This window comes from Cydia strobilella, chromosome 17 (genome assembly GCF_947568885.1).
Source record: "Cydia strobilella chromosome 17, ilCydStro3.1, whole genome shotgun sequence".
NCBI classification, from domain to species: domain Eukaryota; kingdom Metazoa; phylum Arthropoda; class Insecta; order Lepidoptera; family Tortricidae; genus Cydia; species Cydia strobilella.
The window spans coordinates 12,975,897-12,990,636 of NC_086057.1; the positions used below are offsets into that span (position 1 = coordinate 12,975,897).

Sequence of the window (14,740 nt, forward strand, 5' to 3'; positions counted from 1 at the left end):
TTAATGTACGCCCCCTATTATTTATTTAACCCTTAAATGCATGATTTTTTGTATAACTTTTTAATAAATTGAAATAGATGTGTCATGCTGTATAAAAGTAATAAATGTGATTTTGGATAGCTGCATATTGAGCCACGGACCATCAAATATACGATGCATATATACATCATTATGCATTTAAGGGTTAAATCTAGCTCATAAAGTGTGTAAACTGGAACGCGATGAGGTTGATCAGCGGCATTATCAAGTTATCGACCTGGGCCGTCTTCGCTTCCACCAGGCTTGACGCTGTCGCTGCTACTGCTGTGCGGAGCACTGCGTTGTTGCAGTCCATTACATCTGGGGAACCGAAAATGTATTGTAAGATAAATTAACTTTTTCGTGTTTTTTCTAGAGGCACACCGGAATGTCCTTCAAACCTTAAAGAGACCCCACTGGTTGTAAAGGTATCACAACCAAAAAAAAAACAGTGTAACAAAGTAAGTGTTCCTGAAAGTGAGAAATTTAATATTTAGGTACTCTTAACTGCTGGAGTCGAAACACGTCTTACGATAGTAAAAGGAATTTGAACCTTTCATACAGTAGTTTACAATCTATATTTAAATGACAGCACCAATGTTAGCAATTGATTGACGCAAGGGAAACTCTGGCTCTAGCCGTTTTTGTAAAATGTACATAAGGTTGTCACGTTTTCTGTCCCTAGGATGTCCTTGTCATGTACTTGACATTTGTTCCTTATTCTAGCTGTCACTGAATCCTAATGTTCATTTAAATAAAAGGGTCTGCTACGTGCGTGTGGAGTACGGGAGTTGTAAGCGTCCATAAGCGGTGTCCATTCACCGCCAATGGGCCGTCCGTCAGATAGGGTTATAGGTTTACGCGGGCTGTCTTTTCTGCGTCCATGTGTGCTGCAGAGGGGGCTGTTTGTTGGATAGGGTTTTTGAAAACTTATTTTTAAAATTATCTCACCAAATAAACCGAGGAAGTAGACTGTCATGACTTGTGACAGTATGTTGAACAACGTGCCCTCCACTGTTCGGTTTTGCCCTGAAAATAAATTAGTTCTTGAGAAAATGTTTATTTGGATTTAAACTTTCACGATTCTTACTCATTATTGTTCACAACGGCGGGACTTAATCGCGTAAATTAAGTTTTTAAATTTACCTCCGACGTTTCGAGGACGGCGTTGTCCCCGTGGTCTCGGAGAAGACCATATCGGAGAAAACTTATTTTACGTGATTAAGTCCCGCCGTTGTGGATAATAATGAATGTTTGTTTTATTCGCATTGCGGTTAAATAAGAAAGTTGGGCTTAAAAATGTAATATCATGCATATCTTTCAATCTTTGCCGCCATTTTGTGAACTAGTTCGTTCCCTTTAGACAGCTGATGTGTTCATACCGTGCCATTTCCTGTGTCCGTATCTCTGGCCGAACCAGCTGGCGGCGGCGTCGCCCACGCCCACGGCCAGCACGCCGGCTAGCCGCTCCAGCGTCGGTGCTGCGCGCGGCGCGACCAGGCCGAAGCCAAGGCCGCAGTACATGTAGATGGGGGTTAGCGCGAATTCGCCGCAATCCTGGCAAGGGGAACAGGTATTTATAGTCCTTGAAGGGGTATAAACTGCTAATGCGCTAGTGGTAATAATTATAATCTCGCAAAATGCTGGGCGGTGAGAACAAATGTTTCGTCCCTATACCTACGTCACAGACAGTGTATGCTCGTTTAGGTATTAAGGTACTCGTACCATAGTTAAACATTTGTGGCCTTCCATCAGAGGATCCTAATGCACACGGATCATAAGGACACTTTTCCAATGGAAAGGACAAGGACCCTTGTTTGTTGGAAAGCCACATTTATTTTCTATACAACTTATAACCGAAATCAAAAAATAAATAAAACAAGTCTATTTCTAAAAATAAACCTATATATAGATCAATACCCATAAAATATATATAAAAACACATAATTTGTATACACGAATAACATACCTTTTCATCGCTATAAACGAGGAACGCCGATTGTAATGCTGGCGAGATTGGTTCTATATTTGACTTCCTCAATGCCTGTAAATCAAATAAAAAAAAAAACAAAGATAAACGTAAACTATTTTCTTTGTGTGTTTCTTACACATAAAGTTACTCGTACAGTCGCCATCAGATATATCGGAGCGGCTAAGGCGCTCACAAATATCTGAACACGCCTCTATTGTCAGGGCGTTAGAGTGCGTGTTCAGATGTTGTGAACACCTCGGCCGCTGCGATATATCTGATGGCGACTGTACATAAAAAAAATTACATCACAGTACAATTTGAGACACGAGTGACATGACTGTGTAGTTTTAATACAATCACAGTACATTTACGGTAGATGTCGCTACGCGTAAAACAATGAAATCCTGATAAAAACATTCGGCGGTAACCCAGCCGCGAGTTCCAATCTTGCCCAAAGCGGTGAATTTTCATATTTAGCGACATTTCGGTGGAACGCTACAGATGTAGTGTGTAATTCGTAATTGTCATGCTACTTCAGTCAACCTCTGTACTTTTTGTACCGAAACTGAGTGAAATAGCAAGACACGTTCGTACGTTTCCGTGAAAATATAAAAAAAAACATGCACTACATCTGTATAGTATGAATTATCTCAGATGATCTTTTCGGGCTCGGGCCCTAATCTGTTAAACAAAAGCCTTCGTTTCTTTTAAGAGCGGTCTTCAGCACGTGCCAAAGCAACCATATCGTTTAAAAACCGGCCAACTGCGAGTCGGACTCGCGCACGAAGGGTTCCGTACCATTACGAGAAAAAACAGCAAAAAAATCACGTTTGTTGTATGGGAGCCCCATTTAAATATTTATATTATTCTGTTTTTAGTATTTTTTGTTACAGCGGCAACAGAAATACATCATCTGTGAAAATTTCAACTGTCTTAGCTATCACGGTTCATGAGATACAGCCTGGTGACAGACAGACAGACAGACGGACAGCGGAGTCTTAGTAATAGGGTCCCGTTTTGACCCTTTGGGTACGGAACCCTAAAAAGCAACTATCGTGATAGTATTAAGATTCAAATTCGTGTGACAGCTCATTCAGAACAATCAGGGTGGTATTTTCTGTGGAGATAACAAAACCGAATGGGCTGTTTCATAGATTTGAACCATATAAATAGAATGGTAAATTTGCGTTTTAAACGGCCTTGTTCCCGTTACTTATGTCGGGGCTATTAGCAGTAAGCAGTGTGACCACTGCATAAAGGTTTTTATTTTTATTTATTTATTTAGGAAACAAACAGTCACATACAGATAAGTGTAAACTTGCAGATATACAATAAGACCTATAGTTCCATTAATTATAACATACTGATATTGATAACAAGTAGAAACAGGGCTTGTTCGGCACTGCCTATAAATAGGAAGATACACAGAAGTAACAATTAGATACACAACTAATAAAGTACCTAAATATCAAACATGCTTACAAACATACATACGTTACATAAGACTATAGAACAATTACAATTTTTTTTTTTTAAAGCAAAGTGGGTAAGTGAGCATTACACTGCTATGGAAAAAGTAAGCTCCGCAGACCACTACTATATTTACCGAAAGACAATGAGAAGATATCTAGATTTATGAAATTAACATTGTAATCATGACAGGCTCGTCTAAAAAAAGTATTTTTGGCGAAATTAGATCTACAAAAATCGATATGGAATGTTTGGGGGTGGCGCGAGGGAATACAACGAGGCAATTTAAAGACAATTTTTTCAAGAAGAGTAGAAGAATCAGTAATCAGAAAATATATCTTTTGTTTAACAGATTAGTTAGATTAGCCCGAGCCCAAAAATATCATCTCAGATAATTCATACTATACTAGTAGTACATAAAATTACCTCAGCTAAAATAAGCACTCCAAACCCAATGCCAGCTGCCATCTCCATAAGTCTGAGGTCCAACAATATTCCCGTAGCGAATACCGCAGCAGCAAGCAGATGGAACGCTTTCCTAGTGACCGTGGTAGCCTTTACCGCTGCTTTAGTACGCAATACTATCACAAATACAGCGACTAATACTAGGCACGCCCAGAAAGCTATTAGTTTTACCTGAAATTGAGAGTAGATTGTTGGTAGGAAGAAGCACATATTGCATACTAGCTTTGGCCGGCGACTTCGTCTGCGTGGAATCATAACAGCAGCTAGAGTAAGTTTAGCGCCTGGATAAAGTGTAATAGCAATATTAAATAATTTTACGGTTTAGACTCACTTATTTTAGTCACTCGCATCCCAGGTAGCAAAATGACGTCAAATGACATCAGCGACGTCATAATGACGTAATAATGCCGTCATTATGACGTCGCTGACGTCATTTTACGTCATTTTGCTACCTGGGATGATGTTAATATGTCTCACAACAGTTTAAATTCGATTGTAATAGCAATCATTCAATATACCAAAAGACTTACTCTCGTTAGATGAATGAAGAGAAATATTAATAATTCAGGTATACAAGTCACTCCAAGTAATGCATATAATTGTATGACCGCAAACGCTGCAGCGGCGGTCATGATGTAAATCAACAAATTTATTGTTCTAGAGTCTTCCTTCAGTAAATATAGGGCTGTGACAATTAATCCCACTGTTGATAACACTGTCTGAAAATTGAAAAATAAATTTACCCAGATTTTAATACATTGAAATTATTTTGACAAAAGCACCTACAGATCTTAAATGTACGCAACCTTATTTTATAGGTAATATATCCTAGGTATAGGTTAACAATAGGTTATGTGAAATGTTAATATATCGTAAGTACTTATATTTTACAGTACATATGGTGCTAGTTTCCGTTTCCGGGCCTATGTCGAAAGTTTGAAGGGCCATATACTGTACTGTAAAACGTTGTACTTTAGTTATTTACGATACAAGTGCGGAAAGTAGGTAATTCGCTACTCGTGTCGATTTAAAATATTAACAGTCCCTTCGGTCGTGCTTTAATTTATCGCCACTCGTTGCGAATTTCCTACTTTCCGCACTTGTATCGTAAATAACTATTATATAACAGATTTAGTAAATTATGATCGTCTTTCAACATTATGTAGATACATATTTACGTACCTGTATACATACATACAATTTAAATGTGTAGAAGGCCTGTGCTCAGTAGTGGGACTGTATAGGTATTAGTGATGAATGATGATATTCATCACAAATAAATTTACTTATAAACGCGATCTTTAAATCCCAAGATTGAAAGCTCAACATATAACCAATAAATTCAACCCTCCAAGAAATAAAATAAGGTAGCAATTGCATTGGCATCATGGAATTAATTATGAATTAAAAAAAACAACTTTTAGTACAACTTACAATAACAACACCATTAATAAGATCCACATCAGAGCCCTTATTCCCCAAATTACACATAGTCTGAGCCACCATCACAGTAGCCGCGATCACTGCACTCTGTGCAACAATCACTGCCTCTCCCAGAGTAAACGTTTTGGGATATGCCAGTAAATGCCGAAGTAATGCACAGAAGATGAATGGTGACGGTAGAGCAAATATAACTACAAATAGTGTGTCTGAAAGGAAAGAAAAGATTTACTCAATAGCAGTACCAAATTAACAGTAAATTAATTTAGTAATTAAGCTGAGAAGTCTGCAACCGATACCATAAAAAAATGTGTGGTGGTTTTATTGCTACAGTCTGACATACAATTTTTGTTAGTAACATCAGAATAAAAAAAAACATACTTTTAAGAGTTTATAATAGCATATGAAAACAGTGGCGTAACTAGGGGGAGGGGGGAGGGGGGCAGGGGGGGGGGGGGGCAAGTGCGCCGGGCGCCATCCAAGGGGGGGCGCCAAAATGGGCAAAACGCAGCAGCAGGGAAACTTTTGTCAGTCGTCAAGGGGCGCAAATTTGGTGACTGCCCCGGGCGCCATATCCTCTAGCTACGCCCCTGTATGAAAAAGACTAATTCTACAGTTACAGTATGATTCCCTCTGTTGCTTCACTGACAAGTGACTACTCCCCAGGGACCAATTCTAATAACAGTTTTCGTTAATTATATTTGTCTACCTATCCTCATAAGGCCCACAGTCCTACCGAAGTACTTCAATGCATTTTTGATCATCGAATTTGGTGATAATATCGCGATATAATAGACACCATTTTCATTTAAACGGAGTTGCATTTCTTTTGTTACATTCGATTTCAAAACAATAAAAAGTCAACCATATGTCCTTCACTATTGATTTCAAATTCATAACCATAGTATTTTTTTTTGTATCAGTCCGCCGGACGATATCTGCCTGTCAGTTAAGGGGCCCACTGACTATCAGTCCGCCGGACGATATCGGCCTGTCAGTTGTTCGGTACTGTCAAATTTTTGTTCTAACTGACAGACCGATATCGTCCGGCGGACTGTTAGTCAGTGGGCCCCTTTAAAACAAAAAATTGACAGTTCCAAACAACTGACAGGGCGATATCGTCCGGCGGACTGATAGTCAGTGGGCCCCTTTAGGAGGTTAAACACATAAATGAAAAATACACTACCTTCTTTGACAACATTGTACACCAGTGCACTTGTTATCATTCCAGATACTAAGCAACCTGCCCCTAAGCCTGTAGTTAACACCAAACTTGTAATAGATATAAAAATATGAAACAATATATTATAAAACAAGAGTCCAGCGGACACACATGCTGCTAGCTTATATGCTGGCGATACTTCATACTGAAGGCTATAGACAATTAATACTGTTGGCAGAAGAGTGAAGCACCATAGTCCATTTGCTCCTGCTGGCCTGAAAAAATCAGTTGAGACATGATTTATTTTAAGAAATTTTTAATTAAAAGGATTGTTTCTTGTACATAAAAAAAATATCGAAAAAGATAATAAATAAAGTGTACTTTATTTCGATTATGTTAAAGTGCTTGGTAAAGAGGGAAATATGCTGAGCCAGAGGCACGAGGGAGACTTCTGTCCCTTCCTAAATGCAGGAAAAATATGAGCTTATATATGGCAAGTATTTTGCACGGAATTTAAAAACAATTTATTTAATTAGGGAACAAATCAAATTATTTTATGAAAAACTTTGATTTTTGTTTTTAAGTAGTCACACTACTATATATAAATTATAAACTGAAATAGATATCATGACCAAGTCCACCGGTGGACTTGGTCACTTCTTCTTTGGTGTATGATATTTATTTCAGTTTATAACAATTTATTTATTAACATGTTTACAACTCCAACCTATTGCTACCCAATATTTTTAAGCAAGTTAATAAACTAGCACAGCAGAATATGTAATAATGGCATATTATTAATAAAAATTGTAGCATATTTTGTTTAGCTGGCAACATTAATAAAAATTTAATTAATCAAAATCAAAAATAAAAAAAAACAAAAATGTTTATTTTCTTTAACAATCTCTGGCTTAAAGGACTCGCATCCAGGCCATAAATGTTAAAAAAAAAAAAAAAAAAAAAAAAAATTTAACAATCTCATTATCTTAAAATTAGTGTTATTGATATAGTTGGTCAAACCAAATTGGCAGTAAATAAGAACCAAAAAAACTATACTCATCCTTTTTTTTTGGGTGCTTGTACTGGTGTAAGACAAAGATGGTATGATTATCTCTGTCTATGTTTGAAATGAGACAGTCCTTCGACAAACTATAGTCTCCCTAAAGAAAGAAAGGGACAGAAGTCTATCTCAAGTTATCTCCAACAGCATGTTTTTTAAAGGTGAAGGGCTATCTGTCTCAAGGACTGTTTAGACTAGTAAAAAAATAGATTTGATATTTGATTCCTATGTATAGTAGTAAAATAATGTAATTTTCTGCACTTTTTAAATCTTCTCTTTTGGCTTAATGCATGACAAGCACATACCTCCTTTAGCCTTTCCATTTGTATATTTAGTATTATAGTTGGTCAAGCAAATCTTGTCAGTAGAAAAAGGCGGCAAGTTTAAAAAATATAGGCGCGAAGGGTTATCGTCCCATAGAAAATTTGTATTTCGTGCCTATTTCTACTGACAAGATTTGCTAGACCAACTATATATTACTTTATGTGTTTGTTTATAAATAAATAATCATAGTATAAAAAATGGGTTCCAGCAGAAAATCAGTTCTTTGCTCCAAAGAGCGAAGCTTATCACTGAGCCGTGACCCTTTTGTCCTGCTGCAACACACACAGTTTGTACATAATTTTACACCATTTCTGTTTCATTTTTATTAGGGTATTTTCGTTATAATTTTATTTCTTTGTTAGTGTAAGTAGTAATTAGTATTTTTTTTTCTGATGTGTTTGTAAATTTATATTGTGTGTAATTGCAGCTGCACAAATAAATCATTTATCTATCTATCTTTCCATCTAAAATGAAAAAAAATATATATATATATTAAGAGCATGTAAGCTCAAATAAAAGATTAAAAAATAATTTTTAGTCATATATTTTAGTGAACTTTGAACAGATCAGATAGAGATAATATTAATAAGTATTAACAAATGTGCTTAAAGCATTACTTTAACTACGGTGGATAGTTTGGATAAAGTTATCAAAAACTGACCATATAATATCGTATAATCATCCACTTATTACATTATTTTATACAACTTACCTAGTATTTATCTGAGCCGCATGTAAATTCTGTGTTACTAAGTTGTCGTACCTTGACAAAGGTTTCAAACACTTATTGTCAATGATTTTATTCGACAAATTAAGTAATTGATCAAATTTTGATGTAGAATCCATTTCTTATAACTTATTAAATTTAATATAAATAAAAGGAAGCACCGGAAAAGGGAACATAAATAATTATGAATTATGACAGCATGACAGCTCTGCTCTGCTATTTGACGTTGACATTTTAAAGGTATGTTCGTAATTCGTTTGTTCTGACTAGACGACCTATATTCTAACGATCACGACAGCCGATGGAAGCTCTTTGTTTGGCAGAGATATAGCTGGTCAAACAATTTTGTCAGTAGAAACAAGCGCGAAATTCTAATTGTCTAATAAAAAATGACATATATAGTTTGTCAAAGGACTGTCTCATTTCAAACATAGACTGAGAGAATCATACTATCTTTGTCTTACACTAGTACTAGCACCCAATAGAAAAGGATGAGTATAGTTTTCTTTGTCCTTATTTACTGACAAGATTTGCTTGACCAACTATAACAATGACAGTTGTTTAATATATTTTGCTCCAGTTCCGCAACATGGCTTTACATTGCTTTACATGGCACTAGTGAGTATTATATTATTTGCATGGCACCTACACATTGTATAATATATCTATAGTTTGTCAAAGGAATGTCTCATTTCAAACATAGACAGAGAGAATTATACTATCTTTGTCTTACACTAGTACTAGCACCCAAAAGAAAAGGATGAGTGTAGTTTTTTTTGGTTTGACCAACTATACCCGCAATGGGGTATCTGACTACTAGTCAAACATTAGTCAAATCAGTTTCTTTTTTCGAACTGTCAAAACGATTTTGTTACTATGGGATTTGGGATTTATATAAAACACTAGCATGTGCAGAAACTTTGTCTAAAAATAACTGCTGTCTACGTTTATCTATTAATCTTCTGGGGCTTTATTTTATGCATGGTGTAAAATAATTTATTTTAACCATAAAAACCGAAATGCGCAAATTTTGGGGATCTCTCTCTTTTACTCCAATGAAGGCGTAATTAGAGTAACAGAGAAAGATGCCCGCAATTTGCGAACTTCGACTTTCGCGGTTATAGCCCTAGCCTTAAGATTTTTTTAGTATAGCAACACTAGCTGGATGCGTCATGCTCTTCCCCTCCCACTGTCAAATTTGCAGCTGTACCAGCACGAACACTGAACAGCTGAACATAAATCGTTTATTAAGTTTAAATTATTGATTTTAAAGTAGATTATTATTTAAGGCAACATGGGAGACTCCCTTGACGGGAGCGAGAGTACCCCAGAGGCGCAGAATGTCGTCGTGGTCGACTTTCAAGACTTCGCAAATTATATGCGGCGAGCCGCAACGGTACTTTTGCCTGAAGACGACATTGTACCACCGGCGCTGAATGCCTCTCTCGAGGATAAAGTGAACCAAGACTGCATTAGGAAATTCATTTCCGACCCGCAAGTGTCTTCTCTGTACGTTCAACGGTTCTCTTCAAAAGGCAAGTTTCACCCGTCAAATTCTTATTAGCATAATTTTTATTATTATAAGCGTTCTGCATTACTCATGTGCGGTGGAAGCGCTCATCGCTACGCTAAAAAATGGTTTATCTCACAGATTTAGAAAGTTTTTTTAATACACATGCAATGTTGATAAATTTTGACTGAATGTGTTATGAACAGGCATCGTAAACTGCGAGCGAAATCCATTGAAATGACGTATGACAACCAGTTACAACCCTAGTACTTCAATGGTTATGAAATTAAATGCTAATAAGAACATTGAAATGGGGTTGGCAACTGTCAAAGGTTTGCAGAGATGGCGCCATCATAGCTTGCCCGTTTTTCTATGAGATTTGGCTTAAAGGCATCCAAAGCATTAAAAAAACAAAAATTTGAAACAATTCTAGGGATTGACAGGGCAAGCTATGCTGGCGCCATCTGCAAATTATTTCGACCGGCCAACCCCATTAAAGTGATAGTAATTGATATTTGTAACACAGGTTTCACCCTGATGGCTATAAAGTTATTACAATATTGAAGGTAAACATAAGTTATTGAAATATTATGATTTGTGCAGAAGATGACAATGAGCAGCCAACAGAGGGAGAGGAAGAAAAAGAAGCTGTTACCTACCAGATCAGTACTGAGGTAAACTTGAAGAGTTTATTATTTGCAGCTATTCTGTCTACCTAAATCATTATTTAAGGCTGGCATCCACTAGGCTCGCCGAGGCGGATCGCAATAATTCGCCTTCTATACATTTACTATGCACCTGCTTCTATTAACGAAGAGCCGCGGCGCGTCGAATCGAATTTACCATTCATAGTAAATGCATAGAAGGCGAATTATTGCGATTCGATTTGATTTGCCTCGGCGAGTCTAGTGGATGCCAGCCTTTACATGTAAATAGGTATTGTTACATTCCAAAACATTTGTTGTTATCTTGTTATGTACTAGAATCCATGTAAGCTAACCTTGCACAAACATGTATAGGATAAAGTGTGAGAGTGTCATTATTCACGTCATATTTTGATAGAAATTTGATATTCTTGATAAAATTGCTACACAGTCATTGCAACTTAAGTACAGAGTTAGCTTGGTCTCACTTGGTAGGTACAATCCCCATCAGATATATCGGAGCAGCCAAGGTGCTCACAAATATCTGAACACGCCTCTATTGTCATGGCGCTAGGTGCATGTTGAGACATTTTTGCTCTGATATATCTAATGGTGACTGTACCATAGCTGCAAGAGAATAAATAAAAACCATGCTAATTTTTATTTTATCTATGTTGAATGAGCTTGTACAAATATAAGGCAATGAAAGCAAATAAAAAAATTCTTTTTTGAGGTTTGTGAAAAAATTACAGATGAAAACAATTGTTATAGAATAAAGTGCAGGCATTAAAAAAGCATATTATTTACAAACAGGTACACTTCACCTCACCCCGAGTGGCTGCCTTTGTGTGCATCAAGAGAGGAGCAGTCATTGAAGCTGACAAGTCTATCCACAGTCAGCTGCGCCTCATCAACTTGTCGGATGGCTCGCCTTATGAGACCCTGCATGCTTTCATCAGCAAAACCATGGCTCCATTCTTTAAGAGCTATGTGAAAGAGAGCGGGAGAGCTGACAGGTATGTTTGAGTTTAACAAAACAGGTCATCTTAGGAAGACATTGACACTTCTTTGGTTATCATAAAATTTATCCTTGGGTCAATACCATGGGCTTTGGGAACACCTACTTTCTTTGGATGTTTATGACAAAGTGTATATTTAAATGATTTTTCTGGTTTGGTAGTCATGCAGCTCTACCAGACAACTTTGAATTTTAATTGACCTTCTTATTTATAAGTGGAATTCTAGGGTGACTTGATAATGAATTCATTATGTAAGTAAGTAAGTAAATATTCTTTATTGTGTACTATAAAGTTAAGAAAAAAATACACAGAAAGCGAAATACAAGCTTAAGACTAGGTAACAACAGGCGGTCTTATCGCTAAAAAGCGATCTCTTCCAGACAACCTATCATGTCCTATTATGTTGTGGCAGTTTGGTCTTTGCCCATTTAGGAGCCTGTTAGGTTGGTAACATTTTGCTTAGTACACATTGGACCAATAAATTTGACAAGTGGAATACCACCCTTACATAACTAATTTTGACCCAATTTCTCCTACCAGGTTGTTTTTATTAAACCGATTTTTTTTGTTTCTTGTAGTGACTAATTGATAATAAGTTAAACCGGCCAAGTGCGTCATCACATTTGTTGTATGGGAGCTCCACTTAAATATGTATTTAATTCTGTTTTTAGTATTTGTTGTTATAGCGGCAACAGTAATACATCCTCTGTGAAAATTTCAACTGTCTAGCTATCGCGGTTCATGAGATACAGCCTGGTGACAAACGGACAGATTGACGGACAGCGGAGTCTTAGTTATAGGGTCCCGTTTTTACCCTTTGGGTACACCCTAAAAATGATTAAAATCCAGGTGTAAAGTTTTTTATTATTTGTGTAAATACAAGGGGTAGTATTTTTATAGTAAAAGCAAGTGAAGAGAGGTAATTGTAATATCAGTATTTATGACTTGTACATTATTATGCGAAAGGAACCTTACATTAACATTCTTCTTAATCCAGATACTTATGAACTGTTTCATTTAATTTATTTATTTGCATAATCAGGTACCTTACAATACAATACGCAGGAGTTTCTTACAATACACAGGTGTCTTACAATACACAGGTGTTTCTTACAATACACAGGTGTTTCTTCTTGCTTTACTGCAATAAATGTTTGATTTGTAACAGGGATGGAGACAAGATGGCACCATCAGTTGAGAAGAAGATAGCCGAGCTGGAAATGGGCTTACTGCATCTGCAGCAGAACATTGACATTCCGGAGATCACCCTCCCAGTGCATCCCATTGTGGCTGCCGTCATTAAAAGGTAACTTAATCAACACAAACATAATTTATTTTCAAACAACCAAAGATAGATATACAACTAAAACCAAATATGATTTATTTTAAAAACTTGTTGTTTAGATATAGTATGAATCTTCTCAAATGATTTTTACGTCGTAATACCCTAATCTGTTAAACAAAAGCCATTGTTTCTTTTAAGAGCTGTCGGCCATTGTGTGGTATTGTGCCTGAGCGCGTGCTACGGCGCGTGCCATTGTCAGACACGATGACACACAATGGCCGACCGCTCGCATAAAAGAAACAATGGCTTTTGTTTAACAGATTACCGTCTTAGGCGTAAAAATCATTTGAGAAGATGTAGACTATACAACATTTTTTTATTGCATCACCTGATATGGGTTTATATTAATGATGACTAATGACGTTGATGATCTAAGGCACGCCAGGTTACATGGTCCATTTTGTCCTGTGTAGTAAGTTCTTGCCACAACAGTGCCATACCTTTAGCAAAGATAGATATAACTCCGTAATAGATAGATACAGTCTAAGGAAAAAACGTGCCACGAAAATCAAGAAAATTTGATTCTCGTTCAGAGGGCGCTACTAGTTTTGGCCTACAGTCGAATAGATGGCGTTGACGGTTTCGTTTGTTATTTAACAATTTTAACGCATATCAGTGAAAGAACATGGGTCAAAATCATAAAAATAATTAATGGAAATTAAAAAAAATCATTTATCTATATTTAAATACATTCTATCGTATTTTTATAAATCTTCATCTTCATTTCACACCTTTGGCGTCACTCCATAGCAGTCCAATGATTATTCAGAGCCCACTGTGTCGCATTGGTGGGCAAAGGCCTCCCCCTCTTTTTCCACTCTTCTCTGTTAAGTGCTATATCTGGCCAGCCTCTCAAAAAGGAGACCAAGTTATCCCGCCATCGCCGATCCAATTCCTTGATAAATTTTCATGAGCAAACAAAACGCCCTGCGATTTCCATGCAAAAGCTGTGGTTGCATTATTTGCTTCACCTAAACCAACGCTTTTGTGTTTTACAATTGGAAGTTTAAAGGTAACAAATTAATCCGTTGCGTTATTTCAGGGCGGCCGACGAAGGACGAAAACCACGCGTGGCTGATTTTGGTGACAAAGTGGAAGACTCCACTTTCCTTAACCAACTCCAGAACGGTGTTAATCGCTGGATTAAGGAAATACAAAAGGTAGGTTTTTGTTCTTTGTTAGCTCGCAATAAGCTTTTCTTGTTCTATCAACTATCAAGTCTACATACTTTACTCTTTTCTTTGACCGCCAAATAGCCGTCATTAGACGCGCGGGGTTGTAACCCAATATCAACCTTCGTGCATTCCATCAAGGTTTACAATGGCGCGCCACACACGATAGGTGTTGCATATTAGAAATGGTTCATTCAAAAACTGCGCAGTTTATTTTATTTTGATTTACATAACAGTTAATTATGACCCTGAATTCTGGTTATTTGTGTACAGGTCACCAAGTTAGACCGCGATCCCTCTAACGGAACTGCGCTGCAGGAGATCTCATTCTGGCTGAACCTGGAGAGAGCTCTCCATCGCATTCAGGAGAAAAGAGAGAGCATCGAGGTAAGATTAAAAAAAAATAGTCTAA

At 37.0% G+C, this 14,740-nt stretch overlaps 2 protein-coding genes across 3 annotated transcripts in view; one reads left to right on the forward strand and one right to left on the reverse strand.

The window, feature by feature from the left end:
* Positions 1-190: 190 nt before the first annotated feature.
* Positions 191-8,813, reverse strand: LOC134749025 (dolichol kinase). The gene is made up of 9 exons (XM_063683917.1): positions 8,624-8,813; positions 6,552-6,802; positions 5,360-5,574; positions 4,456-4,644; positions 3,887-4,096; positions 1,988-2,062; positions 1,401-1,575; positions 970-1,047; positions 191-339 (listed from the first exon to the last, which is right to left on the reverse strand). The coding sequence occupies exons 1-9, from the start codon at positions 8,755-8,757 to the stop codon at positions 191-193; spliced, it is 1,476 nt and encodes a 491-aa protein (XP_063539987.1). The 5' UTR covers positions 8,758-8,813.
* A 1,018-nt stretch (positions 8,814-9,831) lies between these two features.
* LOC134749030 (dynein heavy chain, cytoplasmic) overlaps positions 9,832-14,740 on the forward strand; it is a 97,301-nt gene continuing 92,392 nt past the window's right edge. For both annotated transcript variants that reach the window (XM_063683922.1, XM_063683923.1), the window contains exons 1-6: positions 9,832-10,173; positions 10,752-10,822; positions 11,606-11,808; positions 12,980-13,117; positions 14,199-14,316; positions 14,602-14,715. In XM_063683922.1, coding sequence (XP_063539992.1) covers positions 9,933-10,173; positions 10,752-10,822; positions 11,606-11,808; positions 12,980-13,117; positions 14,199-14,316; positions 14,602-14,715 — 885 coding nt within the window. In that variant the 5' untranslated portion in view covers positions 9,832-9,932. The remainder of the gene's footprint in view (positions 10,174-10,751; positions 10,823-11,605; positions 11,809-12,979; positions 13,118-14,198; positions 14,317-14,601; positions 14,716-14,740) is intronic.

Coding starts and splice junctions, on each gene's coding strand:
- LOC134749025 (XM_063683917.1), bottom strand. CDS start 8,757: ATGGATTCTACATCAAAATTTGATCAATTACTTAATTTGTCGAATAAA. Junction 4,645..5,359: donor TTATTAATGGTGTTGTTATT/GTAAGTTGTACT, acceptor TTCAATTTTCAG/ACAGTGTTATCAACAGTGGG. Junction 1,576..1,987: donor TCGTTTATAGCGATGAAAAG/GTATGTTATTCG, acceptor TCCCCTTGCCAG/GATTGCGGCGAATTCGCGCT.